The 22,111-nt window shown below is 41.9% G+C and overlaps 1 protein-coding gene across 12 annotated transcripts in view; it reads right to left on the reverse strand.

The window, feature by feature from the left end:
- DOCK10 (dedicator of cytokinesis 10) overlaps window positions 1–4,729 on the reverse strand; it is a 121,567-nt gene extending 116,838 nt beyond the window's left edge. For 11 of the 12 annotated variants that reach the window (XM_017740088.1, XM_017740095.1, XM_017740091.1 and 8 more), the window contains exon 1: window positions 4,443–4,729. In XM_017740088.1, the coding sequence (XP_017595577.1) occupies window positions 4,443–4,607 (165 nt within the window). In that variant the 5' untranslated portion in view covers window positions 4,608–4,729. The remainder of the gene's footprint in view (window positions 1–4,442) is intronic. The other variant, XM_017740087.1, reaches the window with a different exon arrangement.
- Between the last annotated feature and the right edge of the window lie 17,382 nt (window positions 4,730–22,111).

The following is a 22,111-nucleotide window of genomic DNA, read 5'->3' on the forward strand; positions in this document are numbered from 1 at the left end:
AAGTGCTGAAGTGGAAGTTAAGGTCAAATAAAGCTACATATGATTATCGTTGCTTAAAAATGTATTACACACTGAAGCTTCTGACTTGAACTAAGAAGTCCTGACATTTTGGAGTATTTTTCTTTTCATTTTGCAGCCCTGGGTAATCTTGCTTTGCAAAGACAATCCCTCCCCTAAGACATTGCAGGAAGGGAACTCCCTTCTGCTCCCAGGGTTGAGCCTCCAAAAGGCACTGCAATTCCCCCCCATTTGAGTACACACGGACACATTCCCACATACAAAACCAGAAAGTTATGAGTCAGAGATCCTGCAATTCCTAGAATTGCCTGCAATTCCTAGAGTTGCCACCCACTGATAGCACTTATATTGCACAGACCTTCAGGAGAGAAATGCATACAAATGAGATGAGTGCACTAAATTATTTCAACTAGAGGTAGAAAATTAACACAGACCACAAAACTTAAGGAACACAGTTCTGAAGGTAAAGTTCAACACTAGATGATGACAAATTCTCAAAGCCATGCTTGTTCTCTCTACTGCTTTCAGAAGAGTAAAAATCCATTTACAAACTAAGTGGCCTGAGAAGCAGCTTGGGCAGTACTAATGAAGTGAACATTGTTATGTTAAAGCTAATAAATCAGCTCAAGTTACACTGTTTCATTCAAAATGCAAAACAATTTTTACATTTTTATGTAGTTTATTACCAAGGGCAGGAAAGCTGGGGGTGGTGGAGAGTAGGATCATATCCTCAAATATGCTTTGCTCTTATCACACAAATCTCAGCTGCCAGTTTGTAATAAATTGCATGAAAAAAAAAAGAATTACCTACTAGATAAAGTTCAACTTCAAGCCCCAAGTTCCAAATGCAAACCATCATCTTGAATGTTAGTGCTCCCCCTTAAAACACCAAACAGTTCTACTTAACCCCATGTACTTCATTTTCTTCTTTCAGGCATCTTCCTCTTCTCCTTTTTGTTGTGGAAACAGCATGTACAGACATTTGCATTCACTCTAGAAAGGTTTTTAGTATCTCAAACCTCACATAGACTTATTTTGAAAGCCAGCTCTTGCAGACATGCTCTTAAAGGTACAGCAAACAAGGGTCTATTAAATCAGAGTCACTGAACAAATTGATTCAACTGATACACCATATTAGAAGTTGTTTGGACATTGACTTTGCATGTCTCTGGCACATTCCAGGATTTCATCCAAGAGAAGATGACACACAATAGTAATTGACAGAGAATTTACAATTTTCTCTTTCCAACATCTCTCCTAGCTCTGTGGATCCAGTCAAGATCTAAAACTAATGATTTATCTGTCTTGCCTAAGGGTAAAACCAGATTTCTAAACCAACAAACTGAAGAAAAAAAAAAATCTCTGAATAAAGACATCAATCCTCACTTTCTGCAAGGACCAGAATGTTAAAAATACCTGCTGTGATGCTTAAAGGGTTCATACAGTGATTAGTAGGTAGCCATTAAGCAATAGCTGGAGGCTGTGCTGGGACTTCTTCCCTTCTTTTCTTATAGAGCGCACCCACAGCATCTCCTGCGTGGAGTGCCACTGGCAAAAACAATTCCTAGAAGAATATCCTACAAGGATGTTCCTCTTCAGTGACTAACAAAGGAAAATGGGGCACATCCCTAGAGCTGTTTATGTACTGGAAGCATTTTAGGGTAGACTGCTGTTCTCTCTGATTCAGGGTTGCTTTCTTTACCAAGGCAACACCAAGATGTTACTTTTGCTACACACAGGACAGGCAAACTTGCAAGAACAGAGAGCAGAGCCTGGTGACTTCAAAAAGCAGTTTAGAAGGCACAGTTTTCTCCTGAAATCAATAGCAAAGGCTAACGATTTCTGTAGGGCACATACAGGCAGTGGCACACATGCTACAGAGAGGAAGACCATTTAATCTGAAGGCATGAAGAGACAAAATGCCAGCTCTTCAGCTGACAGGAGCCAAACGATCGCACCCAGGCCCATCAATGTACTTCTGGTATTCTGCATTTTGAGATTTCCTCGCCTCTCTTCTTGGGCACTCCAATTACTCACTGCGCTCAGACACGAGCTCTCAGTAATCTCATTGGGATCAGTTTAGCTCCTGGCATCTGCACAATGTGCATAATGACACTGGGAACTAAACACTCTTTTGCTTGTCTATATAGTTGCCTCCACTGTATTATCCAGACATAAACCTCAATGTTGTACAGCAGACCAAGGGGGAAAACTAATTTGTTAGGACCATAACGTGTTGCATTAAGGCCCAGTAGCCTCCAGCTCTCTTTATCACGCTGTTCTTTCAAGTAACGTAATTCAGGTGGAAACACGACCATCCATTCTGCCACAAAGTGCTCTGAAGCAGCAACTTCTTCTCAGCTCACCAGGTCTCCACGTCATTCCTAAGCCTAATTGCAAAGCTTAATGGCAAATTCATTTAGATATTTACATAATTAACTGCTTCAAAACAAAAGCATGGTAATAATACACATCCTGAAGAGAAAGATCAACCTCTGAAAGTCAACCTCTGCCCAGCAGCTTTCCTCCAAAGTGCCTGCCTGCACCTACCCCAGCATCAGGACAGGGCTGAACCACTCCTCCTCCTCTCAAAGTGACTGAGAGGGAGAAAATGATCCCAACAAAGCTCCTGGGGAAGGGCAGCCTTTTGGCAGGACAAACATCAGGGCATTAACCACTGCTACAGAAAACCTAAGCCCCTGTTAGTACAACAGGTGGATACGTTTGAGGGGATCTCAGAGCCTACATCCAGCATCAGGTAACAGACCATCTTGACCAGAATGCCTCTCCTTTGGGTATCCCCAACTCTGCAGGGTGGTGGGCAGCTGCCACAGCTCCCTACCCACTGCAAGGTAAAGCCTCACTTCCCTGAGAGCCCAAGAACCTTGCTCTTGGAGCCCTGATCTCACAGGACTTACTACACAAAGAAGCACAACTCAGGCTGCTGATGAGTATTTCTGGGTTTGGCAAGGCTGGCACAGTGTTTGCTGCCACAACGCCCTAGACTACCCTTTTCTTCCAAGGACTGAAGCAAGTTACACAGATGATCCATACTCGGATGTGCTTCCAGACGTTTCTCACTTCATCATGCTTGAAATTACTACCAGGAAGGAGACATTTATTTGTTTAAACGCTGCTGAGGTAATTTATTTAACCATCAAGTGGAAAAAAAAAGAAGAGTTTGTTGTATAGACATAGATACTTTTGGAGCACAAGAAGCTTTAACATCAGATTCACAATGATGAAATCCATTCCCATCCTCCTTATGACCATGAGGCTCCCCATGCACTGGATAATACCCTCGGCTGATACATAAAGCACTGCTGAGATTGGGTCCTTGCTACTATCGTTGCTATGGCTGCACCACACACCTCTCCATGGGCAGCAATGCTCTATTCAAAACAGCTGCTCAGGACAGCTATTAAATTCTCTAATGTTACTCTTTACCACTAAGTTACAGCCCTGTGTGGGATCAGAGTATCATGGGGGTGCACTCTGAACTTCCTCAAAGTCTACCACTTAAATGATATAAATGAGTGTCCTGAAAAACTGGCAAAAATACTATTTTCAGTGTCTTGGTAATGTTTTTATCAAGTGAGAGCCACAGAGTAACAAATCATTGCCACCTCACATGCAAACCACTCCAGGGTTCTGTAATTGCTCACCAGATGTGTATTTGGCAAAGAAGAGCAGTAACTAGGCAGTAAGTGTATTCCTCATTCTGAAATAGTGATTTATAATGAGGAACAACCCTGTCACTTATTCCTAATAAACCTATAGTGCTTATTATATTCCCATCACAAAATAAAAAATTTAATTCAGGAAGAAAATGATGCTTCAAGACTAAGAATCTTTCAAGCCCCCCTTCATTAAAGAACAGAAGCAACTCAGTAAACCAGAAAGCAGTGATCCAGCAAACACTTTACTGCTGCAAACTGTTTGAAGCAAAGATATATGGGAGTTTATTTGCATATAACTTAATATAAATTCCAGCTGCATCCTGGGTGCAAGTAAAGATTTTTTGTTTTGTTTGGCTTGGCTTTTAGGTTTGTTTTTGATTTTATGATGAACAGACTTAGCAAACATTTCCTAAGCTGTCTGCTGTTTGGAATTCTAAGTCTGAAATAAAACATAACCAAGCTACCAGCTCCAGTGCTGCCTATCTCACAAACAGCAATAAAACCCACCAACAATTAAATAACAGAACATTTACTTTACACAGAGCTTATGAGGAGCTTAAAGCTTCACCTATAAAGTAACATTACAGATACACCAACTCTACCAGCAAACTAACAGAACTAACCTGACAAATTGCCTGTCAATTGCTCTCTCTCTATGAATATACAGTTAAAGGAAAAAAAATAATCCCATAACATCTGTAATAATAATTCTGTCACCTCTCTCTCGATTAAAGTATACCATACCATTATGATGAGAGTCCTGGGTCTGCTCATTTCATCATCGCTATCCAGCGGCAGAATTTCATGTGACAACTCCTCTCGTCGTCGTCGCCTGCAGATATGTGGACAGTTCCTCTGTACCACAGAACGAAAGGCTTGGAGCAGAACAATGCTGGCAGCACAACCCATATCTGCATCCTGAAGCCTACAAAATAACTTCTATGTTTATGCTATGTTTGAAAAACAGTGGCTCCTTGTCCCTGAAAACAGCCTACAGTGCAGCTGCAGCCAGCTCGCTCTCCAATCGCTTCCTTGAGCTCTGATCATCTGATCACAACCAAATAGCTTGGATGCAGACAGAGGAAAGATTTGATCCACTGAAACAGAAACACACGCAATATTACGATGCTTTCCTCTCCCTCCCTGCTCCCGAATTCGCATGAGAAAATGCGCTCCCTTCTCTTGTACAATCATCCGCCTCCTCCGATTCCAGTTTCATGGAACTGAAAGTATTAAAATTCCCAGTTCAAAAGAGCCAGCTGTTCATTAAACACACACAGAGGCATCCACAGTAACTGGCTGGATCAGTTTAAATACCTTTTTAAAAAAGTCGTATGTAGCAAAAAAGCCAGTATCTGGAAAGTTATTAACTCTTATTATCAGCACTGCTGGGTTCAAAACACTTTGCCTAAGGGGTTTTTACCACACATAAAAAAAAAGCTCAAGCTCGCAGAGGGATTTGGGCTGCAATGTTTTCACCACTTGCAATTTTCTGAAGCACAGCAAGTTCATTTGAGTTGTAAAAGTAACAAGTGGCAAAAAGGCAGAAATCTGTGTGCTTCATCCAGCTCATACTAAAACAGCCATGGCTCAAGGCAAAGCAGCAGCTCTGAAATGCCTCTCAACAGTGGGGCTGTTTTGCGTTCCAACACACAGGTGCCCTCACAGAGAAACATCTTTACACCTTCACAGGAGCCTGTGTAGGGCAGGGTCTCTGTGGGCAGGGTCTCGCTCTGAACCACACAGCGATGACCTTCCCAGAAGGGTGAGAGGAGAGGGTTTCTGTGGGTTATCAGTGGGTCCAGGCTGGGAGAAGTGGCTGCTGGCAGCCAGCACTAACAACTTGCCTCTCTGGCTCCTGTCTGGCAAGTCATTCAAAAGCAGGCAGGGATGCTCAGCAATCACATGGCTGACCTGGAAACACAGCAAGCACTAATGGGAGAGTGTGTAAGATAATAGCAGAGGAGAGGAAGTTAGCACTAAAAATACCTACAGAAAATGGATTCCTCCTACACATTAGGAAAACTCACAATTTCCAATAGGGTTTCCAGAGCACCTGCTTTTAAGCTAATATGTATAACTTTATTATATGTGCACCCAAAACCATATTTACTTTGCATCAAAAGGTTTTCATTTCTAATGAAGGCCATGAAAGTTTTGTCATCAATTCCCACGGGGACATAATCAACCTTATAATGTCTGTTAATGAGACATTTGTAAATAATTCTCCTCTTCACAATCTCAGCCAGGAACTGCACTGAAAACTTTTCATGGAAGTACTTTTTCCAGGCTTAAGTAGAGTTTAATTGCTCAGCAATATGGCAAAAGACATAATAATTCAAATTAAAGCATTTCCAAGAAAAGGTAAATCCTTTAGATCTGTCCTTTAATAGCAACAAACTCATCACCATTACTTCTTGCCTTTATTTCTTTATAGCAAACTGCTTTTGAGTGCATGTGGAAAACAGTCAGCAGCACTGGCAGGCACTGCACAACCTGACCCCCCAGACCTGCCAGTGCACCCACCTGGCTCTTCCCCCTCAGATCCTCCTGGGCACACCCTTCACGTGCTGAGGAGACATCCCTGCCTCCCCAGCAGCAAACCCTGCAGAGGGGGCCTATCCTATCATGCTTGTTAGTCTGACTTTCCTAATGGGATTACAAGGGCACAGTGGCACATCTGAGCAATTCCTGCACCAAATCAGCAATCCTGCTGCCACTGCTACTATTGTTTATGTTTTCATCAGCCCCCTGCCTACTCCAGAGCTGCAAATGACACCTTGGCCACACAGATGATGCACTTGGCAGCTGGGAGACTTTCATTCCTACTCTAATTCCAGCAGCAGCAGTATGGTCCTGGGTAACATCAGTTGCTGGCTGTTATGGCAACTGCTCTGCTATCCTGAGGGCTGCTAACACATCTCCTGTCTGTCTGTATAGCATCTTCCTTTACTCACCAGTGCTCAGCTGGGAGAGTTGGCAGCTCTTTTTTGAAATTTGGTTTCCATAGCACAGCCCAACACTGTCACACGTGGTCATGTATATGTGCATGGAACAGCACCCTAGGGCTTCACTTTGTTCTCAGTGAAGAATCCCATTCATTCCAGTGGTCTTTGGATCACATTATTCTCTGCCAGTGGCCTTAGTAACTTCATTACAATTATTTGTGGATCAAGCTATTATTAGATACAAGTAGAAATGACACAGTCTTGGCATTTCAGCTCTTTGGAGAGAAAAATGATGCTTAGTCTGAAAGCAAGTAAACTAACAAGCCAAAGGCAGCCAGAAGTAGCCTCCAGCTCTTGATCAAAATTTGGGAACTGAAAAACAGCTAATGCACAGGGGAAAAGAAACCACTGAGGAGCTAAAAAAACCCTTCTGTTTTAAGGAAATCTCAAAGACGCATGAGCTGTCATTGGAAAGGAAATCTCCCAGCCCACTGAAAATGCCTGGACACACACGGAGGATTAACAGCTTTGTTTTACAAAGGTAGGGATCTCATTAGCATACATTATGTTTATACACTAACTATCAACAGTGTTAGTTACTCTTACAATGAAGCACTGAGCACTATTTTGTGTTAATTAGCACTTTAATCCAGAAACAAAATTCAGTTAAACCCCCCGGGAAGCAAAATACTCCTTTGTGCAAGCAACTCCTTAATTCCCCATTACAAAGTCTGGCAGCAATGCTGGGCTAAGCAATATGCACACTGGAAGTCTTCCACTGCCCACTCTCACTCCATTCTTAATCACCACTCATTTTAGCTATGCTATGTAGCCATGTAACACCAGCATGATGGTTTATGGGGACAGGCTGGGAAGGAGACCATTAAAGGCAACTCAATGAAGAAAAGGAAAAAAAATAAAATTAGGCAAGATAATTGTTTTAACCCAGAAGATTTCAGTGACCCAGTCCTCAGCAGCTCCAAGGGCTGGGTCTGTGTAGCAGCAGAGTTGTGCAGGAACAGAAGTGGGTCACACTTGCCACGTCTTATAAAGTCCGTGATAAGAAAGCAGAGTTCAAAGGCATCTGTATCCTCAAGCTTACCGCTATTCCAGCCTCAGCTTCCACACGAAAGCCATGCCAGCTCTGCCAAAGGGCAGCCAGGGGCTGAAGAGGCAAACTCTCTCTGGCATTAAGTCTGTAGCAGACAGTAAACTCCTTCTCCTCTAAGCACTGGGTTATTTCTCTTCCACAATATTCCCATATTTCTGTTTCTGCACGCTGCTAGACTTTCTGAACATGCTACCAGACATTTTCTTACACACCTATTTCATACCTCATTAGCACACCACCCTAAAAGCTGTTTTCCTTCCCACAGCTTGCTTTATTCCATTAATTTTCCTTTCTCTTTCTGGCATTTGAATTTCTGTGATCGTAATAAACAGGATACAACCTATTGGTATTTTGGTCTTCAGCTGAGGGTTTTAAAGAGGAAGGCAGAAGGGCAAGTCTTGGAGAAGATCCTTTAGTGAGAGGATGACTTGTCAAATTCAACACTGATTCTTCCTTCCATCTCAAAGGAGACTGCGTTTTTCTCAAGCAAGAAGGATGGCCGCAGGTTAGAACCCCCCTTTGCCATGAGACCTCTCAGCTGTCAGCATGACATGCACCATTTTGTTTGGCTGGGTTTTTTATAATATAGAAAACAAGCCTGCCTCTCCATGGTATTTTTGCATGACATATCCTGAGAAGCTACACAGAAGCTCTTGTGGTGTGGCAATCCTAAAGCAGCAGTGGCAGGCGAGCACAGGAGCCATTCACATGAACAGGAACACGCCTGGAACTGCTTACAGCAGCGTGTTTAGTCCGGCCCACAGGAGCCTCAAGCCATTAACAGGCACTAAAGACAGCATATCTGTACAAACATTAAGAACTGCACTTTTAGAGATGATAAGGCTCATGCCACCATTACAAGTTACCAAAGTTTCCATTCCACATACATCTTAACCTGGTACAGATGATGAGCAGCTCCCCAGCAGCACATAAACAACGTAAGTGGCCAGTGGCTGTTACTCACAGCTCCACATATAGACCCACCGTTTTATAGTAAAACTTCTCTTAAGTTAGTCCATACAAGTAGCAGATGAACATTTGAGGCAAGATATGGCAACGAAATTGCACTCTGCCTGGATGCAAATGAGGATCACCCACATTTCCGTAAGCTAATGTCTCATCTCTCGACACTTAAATATTTACCATCCACATCACCCTTTCGAAACAAAAAGACCTGATACACATTTTCTTAGCAAAGGTCTTTGTCTCCAGTGTTTGTTTTCATAAAGGCTTGGAGGCACTTGCAAAGAAAGCAGAGGGAAAAAAATGCACCCAAGTTTGAAAGTCTCTCTTCATGCTCTGCTACTTCAAAACAAACAGTGGAATCTTAACCAGCCTCCAAGGAATCAGTATCGAGACCCAGATCAGACAGGTGAAGTCTGATCTCCAAGAGATGGTCTTCATGGCAGTCAGCTTAATGAGACAAACCCTCATTAATTGGCCTCTTTTCCTTGCATATTTTATGCATGAGAAAAAGCTGTAAGTACATATACCTGAGTAAAAGCTCAGGTCTTTCCATGCACTTTTTTCTAATGACTTTAGCCTTAAAGTGATGTGGAGGACACCGTGTTACAGTGGCATCTCTCACTGCCACAGAGGCAGCATTTCCAACACACCTCCTGTTCTCTGTCTGCTCCAGTGTAGATCTGGGGGAATACAAGAATCCACCTTCAAGGAGCTGCCCTGTCTTCTCTTTCCAACAGTTATGTCCCAAACCTTTCACATCCAGCCCAGTGGCCTGCAAGAGGCTGTGCAGGATTAGGCTGAACCACTGCTGCCACATGTTTTGAGGGAGGAGAAAAAAAACGTGCCTTAAAGGATACATGGGGATCCCACATTTACTTCAAAGAAGCTTATGTAGTCACAGGTGCTACAAGCCATTAATAGCATTTGTGCCTTCCACTCATAGCATACCCTCTTCAAAGCATTCAGGCACTTTATCTTCAAGTGTTGCTGCAAAAATGGTTAAATATCAGAAACACTGAGGTCTCAAACAGTGGAGTGGGTCACTAAGAGTCAGAATACACAGGCTTTGTATTTCTTCAGTTTCTACCAGCTGCTCCCTAGTAACCCAGGAAAGGAGGCATTTACTGCAGTAACCGGTCAGCACAACTCCTGAATGATTTAGAGCTTTTTCATCTTGAAATTGTGTTTCCTTCCCACAAAGTTATCCCTGACCAACACAAACAACTCATAACATACAAGTTACAGTAAGTAAAAATCCACAAATGAGAGTACACGGTTATGACTATGTGAGAGGTGCTTGAATCATTCAGCCACCTCTTTTCTCCTCATTGCACCTTCCAGCAGCAAGTGATGCTCACACTACAGCGAGTCAGAAGAAACCAGCACAAGGCTGCAATGTCACCTGGCAGCAGAGTACACAGGGCTGCAGAACGCGGGTGTCTGGCACCCTCTAGGGAGTAGTACATGAAAGACCAATTCACAGCTCCTGCTTCCTAACTTTACCAGCTGAAAATTGAAACAACTGCTACAGACACGGGAGGGAAGAAAAAAAAGTCAGGTAAGCATAGAAATAGGCTCCCCGTGACTGCCTGTGCCAGTGCTGCCTTCCTCCTCTCAATACTCCCTTGTTATTTCATGTTTGGTGCAAAATGTTATACAGAAGTTGTGTGGAAGACTCTTAATTACTACCACAGTGTACACGGCCAAAATACAGGTTTCCCCCATTAGATCTCACAGCAGATGGCACCAACAAATTGCAGCCACTTGGCAAATAAGAAAACAAAGTTATAAAAGACTGGTGTAAGGATTTCCAACAGGCTAATGACAGAAGCTGGTCTAGAATCCCCTACCTCTGGAGCTTCAAACCCTAAAGGGGTTTCTCAAAATGCTCTCTTTACACAAAAAGTGAAATAAATTTGTAATCTCTATGCAAGTAGTTTCCACATTCTTATTTCAGCAGGGTGAAGCGCCCTGCTGATTTTCAAGACATTCCTCACTTTGACAGGTAGTTTTCCACAACTACAGCTTCTGTGAGATCAGTGGGATTATTCTTAGATCAAGTAAAATGGAATACTGCAGCCCACAGGCAGTGATGAAAACCTCCTTATTTCAATGCACTTCAGTGGCTTCTGGATCTAGCACAGAATATTCCAAAGAGCAGCTAAGAGCATTGTTGTGGTTTCCTTAAACATGTAATGGGAAAAAGAAATCTTTGACTTCAAACCAGGAAAAATAACTACGTAACCTACAAAGCAAATGTTTGTTTGTTTTTAAAAAGAACTTTTATTATCCCATAAAACTGGTGGGGAACTGGAGCTACCAAAACTCATCTTTTCCCTGGCACACAGTTAAATAAAAATATAATGTATTAAGATAAACTCTGTGAAGAGTTTTCACCAGAAGTTACAGCCCTGGCTGAGCTCACACTTCTAAAGCAAAGATTTTACAGATAAGTCACAACAGAAAAAACCGGCCACCACCCCACTAGTTCCCAAAAAGAACTGGTAGCAAATTGCTGTCCTCTTTCAGCAAGATACACATTTAACTCACACACAACCCCTCAAATAGCATTATCAACAGCTGATCCTGTTTTCAGGTGACTTCCATTTCACTAGCCCAAAGGGGGAGGATCTGAAAACAAAAACTGGCATAGAGGAATAAAACCAAAAAATACTACAGTGCCTGTTTGCACTCTAACATGTCGGTTTTGTGACATTCCTTACAGCTGAAACAAAGTGCTACTCGTCTGTTACCTGTCACAGTCCAAGATCTCCATGTCATGCATAAATTCCAAAGACTTTTGTTTGGAATTCGTTTCACAAACCAATTTTAAAGAATGAAACACACACAGCTACATGGGAAGACGATCTTCCCACAGCAGAGCAAATGGATTCTCCATTTTCTGCCCTGGCACCAGCCCTGCCACTTATGGAAACACTGGAAAAAGAACCAAGCAACTGGGGAGACCAAGCAGGAACACCCCCCAGCCACCCTCCCAGGGCACACAGAGACAGAGACGTCAGCGGCCACTAACGAGGCTTTAAGAGCAAGATGTGGGTTTGGACGAGGTGCCATTTGTACAGCAATGTTCTCTATGCTGAATGGCCTGAGCAGCATGGTGGTTTAATAAAATACCACTTCTTCTCTAAAATATGATCAAGGGCCTAAAAAAACACTGCAAAACCTCTCACCCACATCCACAAACTTTGGACAAGAGCTACAGAAACCTTTACTGCTGACATCTCATCTTCAGGATGTGCAACCTATTCTCTATTTCTGTAAGAGCCACAGCTTGCCATAATACAAAACTAGTATTTCTGTTCAAAGACAGGCTAGAAACACAGAGCAAGCACAAACAGAGACAAAGAGAGACTGGAGTTACTCTCAAAAAGACCACTCAAAGTGGAATTTTCAATATCTTGGTAGAAAATGCATTTTCTATTCCAATTTGCCTCCACTCCAAGCCAATGGCATCTTTCTACTTAAAACTCAGCTAACAACAGATAACCAAACCCAGAACTGCTCCACAACTAGAGCACTTTCAGCCTCTAACTCTTTGAAACGATGCTTCTTTTTTCGGTCACAAGAGAGCCTGCAAAGGAAGGAATCTCTTGGCACACTCCAATCTACTCATGCACTCCTTTAGTTTTCAAACAACTCACTGAATAGGAAAAAATGCACATGCCTTAACATTTGAGGTAGGAATTTAAATAACATAAATGAATTCTTTCATTTAATGTTTTTCACATTGTTTAACAAAGAAAAAAAAAAAATGGTTTACAACCAAGAAAGAGTGGAATCAGGTATTAAATGAACAAGTCAGGCTTCATACACAAATGCCAGAGCTTACACAGGACAGGTCTAAATTCAGGCCACACCAGATAAGCTAGAGAAGCAGGACTGTATTGATTGCAAATGCACTCAGGGTAAAAATATTTTGAGAACTGAAGTGTGGCACTCAGTGGCAGCCTGGATGGAATCTCCACCTCAGCCACAGCCCTCCAGCACAGTTTCCCACTCTTCACTATATCAGCACTTAGAATAACTACCTGGGAGCTAAGCATGTTTCTTTGTCTGCATGAAAAATTAAAAAAACCCAAACCCCACCATTTTTTCCCCTGCAGATGAAGCCAGGCCAGAGAGGTTACAGTCACTCCTCTCTTGGCTCCCACTTTTGATATCCTTCCTCTCTCTCAGATGCCAGACTGACAGGACGAGAGTAGTATTGAACACCTTCTGCCTCTGAGTCAGGACTATGCATGTGATAGAGATCAGCAGCAATTCCCACCTGGCTCTGCACATGCTCTTCACAGGAGGCTTTTGGATTTTCAGGCCAAGAAAGCCCTTTCCAAACTCCCTCATAAAAATGATGGGCTGCCCCAGGGAGCCAGGAGTTTAGCTGCCTAAAGCATTCCAAACTAATTAAATAAATTTTTAATTCAAAACACCAAATGCCTTGAAGCTAAGAATTTCTACTGTAAGCTGGGCATTCAGCAGCTGAAAATAAAGGAGGAAGAGCTGGAAGCAGAGGCCAATGCCAAAATGATCATCAACTACCAATACGACACCAGCATAAGCAGAGTTCAGTATAGATGTGGATATCATCCGAGGTACCTCTAGCAAAGAGACTACTTACACCCCTGTGTTTAAATGTAATGACATGAACACCCTGCTGAAACATCACTGAAAGTACACGAACAGGCCTGGCCACCTTCAAAAATGAGTCAGTTGCAGAACAGTGTGCCCAGCAAATTAATGTGGTTGCTGTGTCCAGTTCTCAAATGCCCAGCACAAGTCCACTTACACAGAGGATCAAATTCTTTGCAAGATCACCAATACAGACTGAGGCTGGAGAATGCTGAGAAATGCTGAGAAAAATACCTTTGCCCACCCTTAAGAAGTGAAGGCTGATGGAAAACCTTGCCAGTCTACACTCTAGTGGGGTATAGAGAAGAGAAAGGTTTTCCATGGAGAAATAGCAGCAGGGAATGAGACACAATGAACAGAACATACGTGATAGGGGACAATTCAATCAAATATGGTAATATAAACTTTTAACCATGAAGGGTGGTCAAACACAGGAACAGGGCATCTTTGGAAAGTGGACAAGGGCCTGAGTAACCTTGTCTCTCTGGACCTGCTTTGACAACCTCCAGAAGTTCTTTCCACACTGTTATTCTGTGAGTGTGTAAGAACATGGCTTATTCAGCCTAACAAACCAGAGCACAAATTTGTGCCCTCTTTGGGAAAGCCCCAAACACAACCAAAGCAGAAGAGCCACCTAAGCCAAAGACTCAAACCAAAGGTTAGAGGTGATGAACTGGCCATTTTAGACCATACAATTTCATTTCACGCAAGGCTCTGTATCTAACCTAACACAGAAACAAACAAAAGAGGCTCCCAATCAGGCTTCTTTCAACTCTAAGTCAGATGTACAATCCCTGCTTATTGTTTCAAGGCAATTTCACTTTGAGGCAGATGCAAAGAGTTCAGCCAGACGCAAGGAACCAAAAGGAACAATCTCATTCAATTTCCAAGCACAAGCTTCTACAGCTGCAAAAGGGAAAATTAGGCACAGAATGTGGATGAAGTAAAAAAAAAAGAAATGCTAAGTAAAATCTGGACATATGTGGGCCAGCAAAAAACTGTGTTGTCTCGGGTGCTGCTCTCCCATCACCCCATTTCCCCAAATACAGCATCTGCAGATGTATCCTTTTATCTGTCAGAAAAGATCCCACAAGAAGAATATGGATTGTTTCCACTAGCAGTATAATAATGTGGCTTCTGATTCTTTTTCCTTATCAGTGCCAGGAATCCAAAATAAAGAAGCTAAAAGTTAGGACTCTGAAAGTTTCTAAGGCTATAAATACAGAGCTGCCTTGATTTTGTTTGTTTACATATTACCCAAAAAACCCTACCCAAATCTGACAGGTCCAGGGGCAGCCAGCCAGCCACGCACCTTTTCCCTGTTTGATCATATCAAGTTACCACCTAACCATGACACTTCTTGGGCTAAAGCACACAGGGCAAGTTGTTAATTTCTAAAGAGAAATCCACCTACAGAGAATCCTACTGGCATAAACATCAGCCTTCACAAGACAAGGGATCTGTGTGCATATAGTGCCAGATACTGCAAGAGAAGTTAACCTCTTGATTACAATGTGGGGGCTGATTAGCCCCAAAACATTTCCCTTCTCAGCACATCTGGAAGCTCAGGGAGGCTCACATTCCTCATGCTTTTACACCAGCCAGGAAGCCCAAGCTGCACATTGGAACAGTGAGACCACCCATACAACAGCATGGAAAAGAGACAAGCTCCCTCAGACCCACAGTGCTCCCTGGGATGTTGTCACCCTCTCAGAAAGGAGCAACTCAAACACAGCTCCTCTGCCACCTCTCACACCACACCACAGGAAGTGCCTGAAACCCACAGCTTTTCCCTTATCACCATAGAAAAAAAAAAAAAGTACCCCAAAAGGCAAAACAAAAAACACCAACGCAATCAAAAAGCATCCTGCCCCTTTTAGAAATAATATTGCTGGGCTTTTTTCACAGCACAACAATGTGCTCACTATATCAAACCAAGTAACAGCTATTGTAGCAGCTAACGAGTGACACTGTCCCCTGGACAGCTTTTCTGTACAACATGTGGTTTTCATTTTATGTCTCATGTCAGGATTTCACTCCCTTTCTTTTATTTGACCTCCAGAAGAGAATAAAATCATACAAAATATAAAACTAATGAACCTTAAGTTTCTGGTATCCATTAACATTCACATCCACAAGGCTGTTGATTCAACAAAATACAAAATAAGCAAAACTAGCCCAATTATAAGTTGTTTGGCCTGTATTTGTTAAGTTCTAACACAGTCTCTATAAACATATGTCTTCTGGTTGGTATTTCAGGAAGAAATCCTTAGAAGAATAATATTTTGATTAGTAACATGTGTGTTTTGAAAGACTAATACTGAACTCTAAGGGAGACTAAAATATGAGTAGAAACTATGAGCTAAATACACATATGTGCAAAGATCTTTCATTCTCACTGACTGAAATGTCTCATTACAAGTAATTTGTTTTTATTATTGAAGTCCTAATAGCATGTGCTATTGACTTTTTGTAAAATTAACTGATATTTATGAAAATATCCTGTTCTTACAGAACCACTTTAGAGAAGTACTTTAAAAAAAATTACCTAGTATATAATAGATGTGATGCCATTCTCTAGATTATTATGACACATCTCAAATGAACTTTCAAGGGATCCTAGTAATTTTAGGTAGTACTCAAACGTTAACCTCTTCTCTTTTTAGTCTTTCAGGACTTCTCAACCAAGCAGGAAACAGAGATCAGCCAGATAGTGTTTTTCAAGAAATCATAATTATTTACACTCAAAAATGAATTGATTTATTTCAGGGTATCAAGCAGCTCCCTAACTGTGTACACCATGCAATTAGATTTTAAAATAGATTACCAACTTCTTGGATCACCCCCTGATTCTTCTGCTGGCAGCTGGTCATTGAACAGGGTTATGTTCTTAAGTAGCTCCAGCAGAAAAAGTGCAAATTCATAAGAAAATTATTTAAATGTTACAGAGTACACAGGGGAACTTTAACCCAAAAGATTGGTTTATAGTTGTTGTTTAAGGAAGTCAACAGTCTGGTTGTCTATGCTGCCAAAGCTTTCATTAGAACATGCAATATCCAAGTGAAAATATGATGGTACATGCAGATTCCCTTTAAACATACCCCTTTTTCACACCAAGGGAAAATATTCTCAACTTTGTCTTACAATTCAGATGGAAATTTAAATGCAGAGATAGCAATTGTTCATTTCTGCTGAAATTCACACCAATATATAATTAGTGCTCTAATTAAAGTTAACAATCATGTAGCACTTTCAATGTAATGTTACAATTATTTCATGGTAACACAGAGTTGCAACAGAAGAGCTCTCACCTCGATGTCATTCATGCTTTTGTCAAGCAGCTGAGCAGATTAGGAACAGTTACAGCTAAATACCAAACACACACTGTCAGGCATAAGGGCAGACTTGGTTACAATTACTCACTCTCAGTATCAGTGCCTCACTCCTGATGTAGTAACACTAAATTCAACACGACTGCTCTTCACAAAAGATCAGGCTGGCAACTTACTGAGGAGACTGCTGGGGCACAGTGTCACTGGCATACACAAACACCGGCAAGGGAAGCTACTGCACTTCCAGGGAGACACCTAGAGATGTCCTCCACCCAGCACAAATGTGCCAGAAGATCTCAGCACTCTGGGAAGCAGTACCCTCTGGCTTTCAAATCTCATCTATCAGCATCTGATTTGAAAAAACCACAGGCTTAAAAGCCAGCCCCAAAAGAGTGCTGCACCCTGATAGGAGGTACTACCCTAACCAAGACATCCTGCTGAAAAAAAAGACATCCTGCTGACCCAGTGTTCACACGACTGCCAGCCAAAAGGAACAGGCAGGGTGAAAGGTTAAGAGAGGTTCACCTCCATCATACAGGAGTTTGGGCTGGGACCTTGGCACCCCTGTGGATAGCACTTGCTTGGGGTCTCAAGAGATAAAGACACAAATCCTCTGAAGAAAGTATCTATCATCCTATTCCAAATAAAAATTTATCTGGCGATCTGGGAAATACATCAAATGGCACTACAATTATTATTTGACTTTGGAGTGCTGAGGAACCTGGCATCTGCCTATGACACAGGACTTCTGGAAGCTCTAACCTGATCCAGAAGAGCAAACCACACTGGTGTGAGCCCATACTTTAAAGGCAAATCTAATCCCACTTTCCAACTTGACCATGCAGACAGAAATCTGAAGATGTTACACTGCAGTCAAAAGAATAGCAGGGCAATTCTGTGTTTTTTAACCAGAACCTGTTCAATCTATTTAAAGGAACAACTACATTTAAATTTGGCTGTCACTGACATCGTCTTTCCTACCATAACAACAAATGCTGAAGCCCCAGATGGGTTAATATTTATGAAAAAGGCAACAGAACATCAAACAGAACAGGAAATAGCATTTCCTGCCAAACTGTCTAAAAGCAGTCATACCGTTTGCACTGCACTTAGCCGGCTTTTATTCCTGTTATCATACAGACAGACTCAAAAAAGCAAAAAAAATCTGCCTAGTTGAGCCCGTGATAATAGCAACTAGCATGTATTATTCCTATAGATGTTACCAATAATAAAATGAATGAAATCATAAGCATGACTGGTGAACAGTCATTGAAATAGCAACTATTGATACAAACCCATGTGCTCAATGTAAAACCCCACACTAAAGCCAGGAGAGAGGCCTATCACCAAAGCCAAAGTTTCCATCACCAGAATGGGGGCGAGAGATGCGGCAGGGCAGAGCAACACGGGGCAGTGACGGGAGGAGCAGAGAGATTATCCATTTGCAGACTGGCAAGGAGCATTCCTGGAAGAAGTGGGTTTTTATGTGGCATGGATGGCAGGCAAAGATAGGGTGCCTGACACAAATGACACACTGTTCCCTGCACAGAGAGGCATTAACAGAGGCTCCGAGACAAGTGGGAGAGGGACACAAAGCACAACAAGGATCCAGGACTGGAAGGGGTGAGGGCAGCAAAGCAGGGAGTGGGCAGATATGAGAATGAAGAAATGAGAGAAAGATAATATTTAACTGCAACATACAGGCCACAGCTAGTGATTTTGAAGGGTTCTCATTGTAAGAACAACTCTAGAAAGAAAAAAGAAAAAAGGAGATAAACTTCATATTAAGGCATGTATACTACTGCTCATCCTTATTGCAACACAAGTAACTTGTAATGTTCACCTGAAACCTCTCTGCAAACAGTTTTCTCCTCACCCTTCCTGAGGAAAGAATACATAGAAGGCAGTAAGTATTTCATTGCCAACATCCCCAGCCAGCTGGAACTCCCCCAAACTATCATTTCATCTTCTTCCATTTCCAAACCAAACACACTTAAACCACTTGGAGTTGGTGTGTTACGTGAGCTCCAATTCTTTTCCAAAGTCTATAGAAACACAGAAACAACTGGGTATGTATTTGAAACATGAAAAGAAGGAGCAGGAGGTTTCTGAAAGACATTTGAAGACAAGTAATCATCTACCTTGACTACAATTTTTTCTTGTTCATATTGGGGATTTCCTAATGTTGCTGTTAAACCACAGGTTATTATTTCACCAGAAAAGCCAAATATATGTTCATGTATCTCTTGAATTTCTGTTTTGTAGGTTCTCTTACAAAACCTCCAAAACAGTGTTCATTGATTCAGGGGAAGCTATGAGGATAAATTCATGTAGCACTAAAGAGAGCAGTATAATTCAACCCTACTTAATGCTGTATGACTTAGTTTCCATCAGTGTTTGCAATTTTAGCTGTTTAATGAAAGGGTGTCAGCAGAACGGAGGCACTGTGCAATCACACAGCTCAAAGGAAAAACAACTGTTACTTATGTTAAAGGCCTAAAGTGAGATGCAGCTTTGGAACAGGCAGATGCTTTTTAGTAACTTGCTTTCAGAGGAGAGCTGTGCATGATATTTAACACTGCTACTGTAATTGGTCTCTAACCACTGATGGAAGTCCACCTGCTACCCATGAATTGAAGGGAAAAACGTGTGCCTATATACTGACAATAGAAACATGATGGCTCAGCACATATTTTAGTATGCATTGCAAATATGTGAATACAAAAGGTATTCACATACCACATGATATTCTAGAATAAATATCAAAGTCTGCTCATTACTAGTTTTAATACTTACTCATCACTCCCTTTCTCTCTGCACACAGAATCAGAGGTGTGACCCAGGACTTGTTTTCCCAAGGTCTTTCCCTGTCAACGCACAGTTGTTCTGTACAATGAGCTTTCATGTATTTTGTTCCATATAGCTTAAAGTTCAAAGCCATGAGACAGTTCTATCCCAAGGATGGCCAAATTTAGGCCCCTGAACCACTTTTGATACTTTGTAACAAATAAAGAAGAAAAAAAAAAAGGAAGCCAGGGAAAAGGCGGTACACTGGTATCTTCAAAGAGAGATTGAGATTGCTACAAATACCACAAGTTATTTATGGTGTGTGAAATGCAACAGAGGCATTCCTAACAAAAGACATCAAGCCTGGCCTGTGCCATGGCACTTCCACAGCAATGGAGAAAGCTCTTTCACAGGACAGGCTCCAAAGATAACTTACTATCTAAACAAGCACAGTCCAATCAATAGCCCCCAGGCTGACTTCAGCCCACCACTTTCACTCAAAGACTCAAAAGCTCTGAATCCTTTCTCCTGCACCTACTCATAGCACGGAAGGGAGTGCTGTGTTTGCTTCCAAAGGGGAGAGAAGGAAGATGTGGAGGACTGGAATCCTGCCCTCCCTCAAACTGAACATACATTTTGCACAGTGCTTGGGTATAGGCAGCCTTTCCTTCCTCTATTCTGCTGACTTCTTGGCTCAGACTCACCCCAGGGCTGCCAGAGCTTGCACAAGACTAAGAGGGAAAGAAGGCAGGAGGTGGAGAGCGGGCAAGGAGGAAGCTGCAACAAGCGCCTCATAGCAGAAGAAAGAGATGGAAAAAGTAGTTTAAGGCTTTGTTACACCCCACGGTGGCCAGAGGATATCACAGCAGTCTTCCCCTCCCTCTCCTCATGCCCCTCTGCCACGCACTTGTTTCTGTCCCCAAGCCTGGCAAAAACTCAGATCACAGGAGAATCTTCTCACACTTTAAAAGTACATTTTCTTCAAACCATGTCAACCTCTGCCCCTAAACCACAAGAAAAACCCAATCTAGAGCAAAGATCACTGAGGAATTTGTATCAAAAGATAGACACATTTACCCTTTGTTGAAACGTTCCAGGCAGCTTTTGGATAAAAGATGTTTCTAGGCCTGGTCTGCAGAGCCGTTGTGCTCCCCATGTGGGGAGATTTTAACTTAGCCCTAGAAAAGCAGAGCCATGTGCTAGAAGACACTTAAGAATCCAGACTTTCATTCTTGCCTACAAATTAAAGTACACTCCTCAAAATAATCAACCTAAACATGGTTGCCAAAGCAGGTATATCTAGCATGGCCAAGCAAGACATTTAGATGACAACAACTTAAAAACTAAAATCCAAAGATGATAGATTTTTTTTTTTCTTTTTTGCTATTCCAAACATTCCTAATCATACCAGTTTCAGAGAGAATATTTCTGTACTACTCTTGTTGATAAACAGTAACACATTAAAAAAAATGAAGCTTTCCCCCCTCTGTCATATCCAATTCAATTGCATTCATTAAATTTCATTATATCTACATCATTTAATTTAGGTCAACATGTCAAAGTAACCTAGGATCATGTTTGCTTTAAGTCAGCCAGCATTACTCTCCTACCTGAACAGCCCGTTTCAGACTCAGTGACAGAATTGCCCTCCACTTCCTCCACACTCCGTGAAGGAAAAAACAGGTAACTACACAGGAATTTAAAAAAATCACCGCACTGCTGACAGCATACTAAGCTTCTGTATAATGCATATTATACAACTGCACAGCAGCAATAGGGGGAAGAAAGTCTAGCAGTAAGTTAATTGTTATTTAATAAGGAGTGCATTAGTAATTTCAAACGTAACACAGTGTATCTTTCAATTTTTTGAAATCTCCATTTCCCCATGTTTTCCTGGGATCCCAATGACAGCTGCAGCTCACACTAGTGTCTGCACAGTATGGACCCACACATGTCACAAACACATCCAGATTTCCCCATCTGATGTATTTTAATACAAGCTTAAAGAACATCTACATTATGTCATCTCAAAACATTACACTGTGTTCCAAAACATGCACTATTTGGATTCCAGCTGAAAAGTAACATTACAGCACCCAAACAAAGAGGCTGGATGTTAACTCCCAGAGTAAAGCTGGGAAGGAGAGGCTGGGCAGCACCACCTACCCCCAGTGCTCCAAGGGAACTCTTTACCTGTGTAAAATCTAACGACAAAAATGCAACATTGACATCTTTCCTGTGTGTAGAATGAAGAAAAAACTAGTACCAGAAATGGTAAGTAATCAACAAAAAATTTCTTTAAGCAATGCATTTAGGTTGGGATTATGCATCACTGACACAAAGTAGAAAAAATAATAGACTTCTGCCTTGAGCACCCCAACTAAAGAACAGAGGAGGGGAAGGGACACTTGGGAAATAATAAAAAAAAAAAAAAAGAGAAAGAGAGAAGTGGAAAAAGCCTTCCCACCTCCGGAAGGCTTCACTGACACACATCACCATTTAACACTAATGCAGCTCAGTACCCTCCTATTACACTGCTATTTGGAGTCTGTTTGTGCTCTGCCCAGAAAGGGACAGCATGAGCAGAGGTCATTTACACCAAGCAAGCATGCAAAGGACAGG

The sequence above is a fragment of the Corvus brachyrhynchos genome, unplaced genomic scaffold (assembly GCF_000691975.1).
Source record: "Corvus brachyrhynchos isolate BGI_N302 unplaced genomic scaffold, ASM69197v1 scaffold1337, whole genome shotgun sequence".
NCBI lineage: Eukaryota > Metazoa > Chordata > Aves > Passeriformes > Corvidae > Corvus > Corvus brachyrhynchos.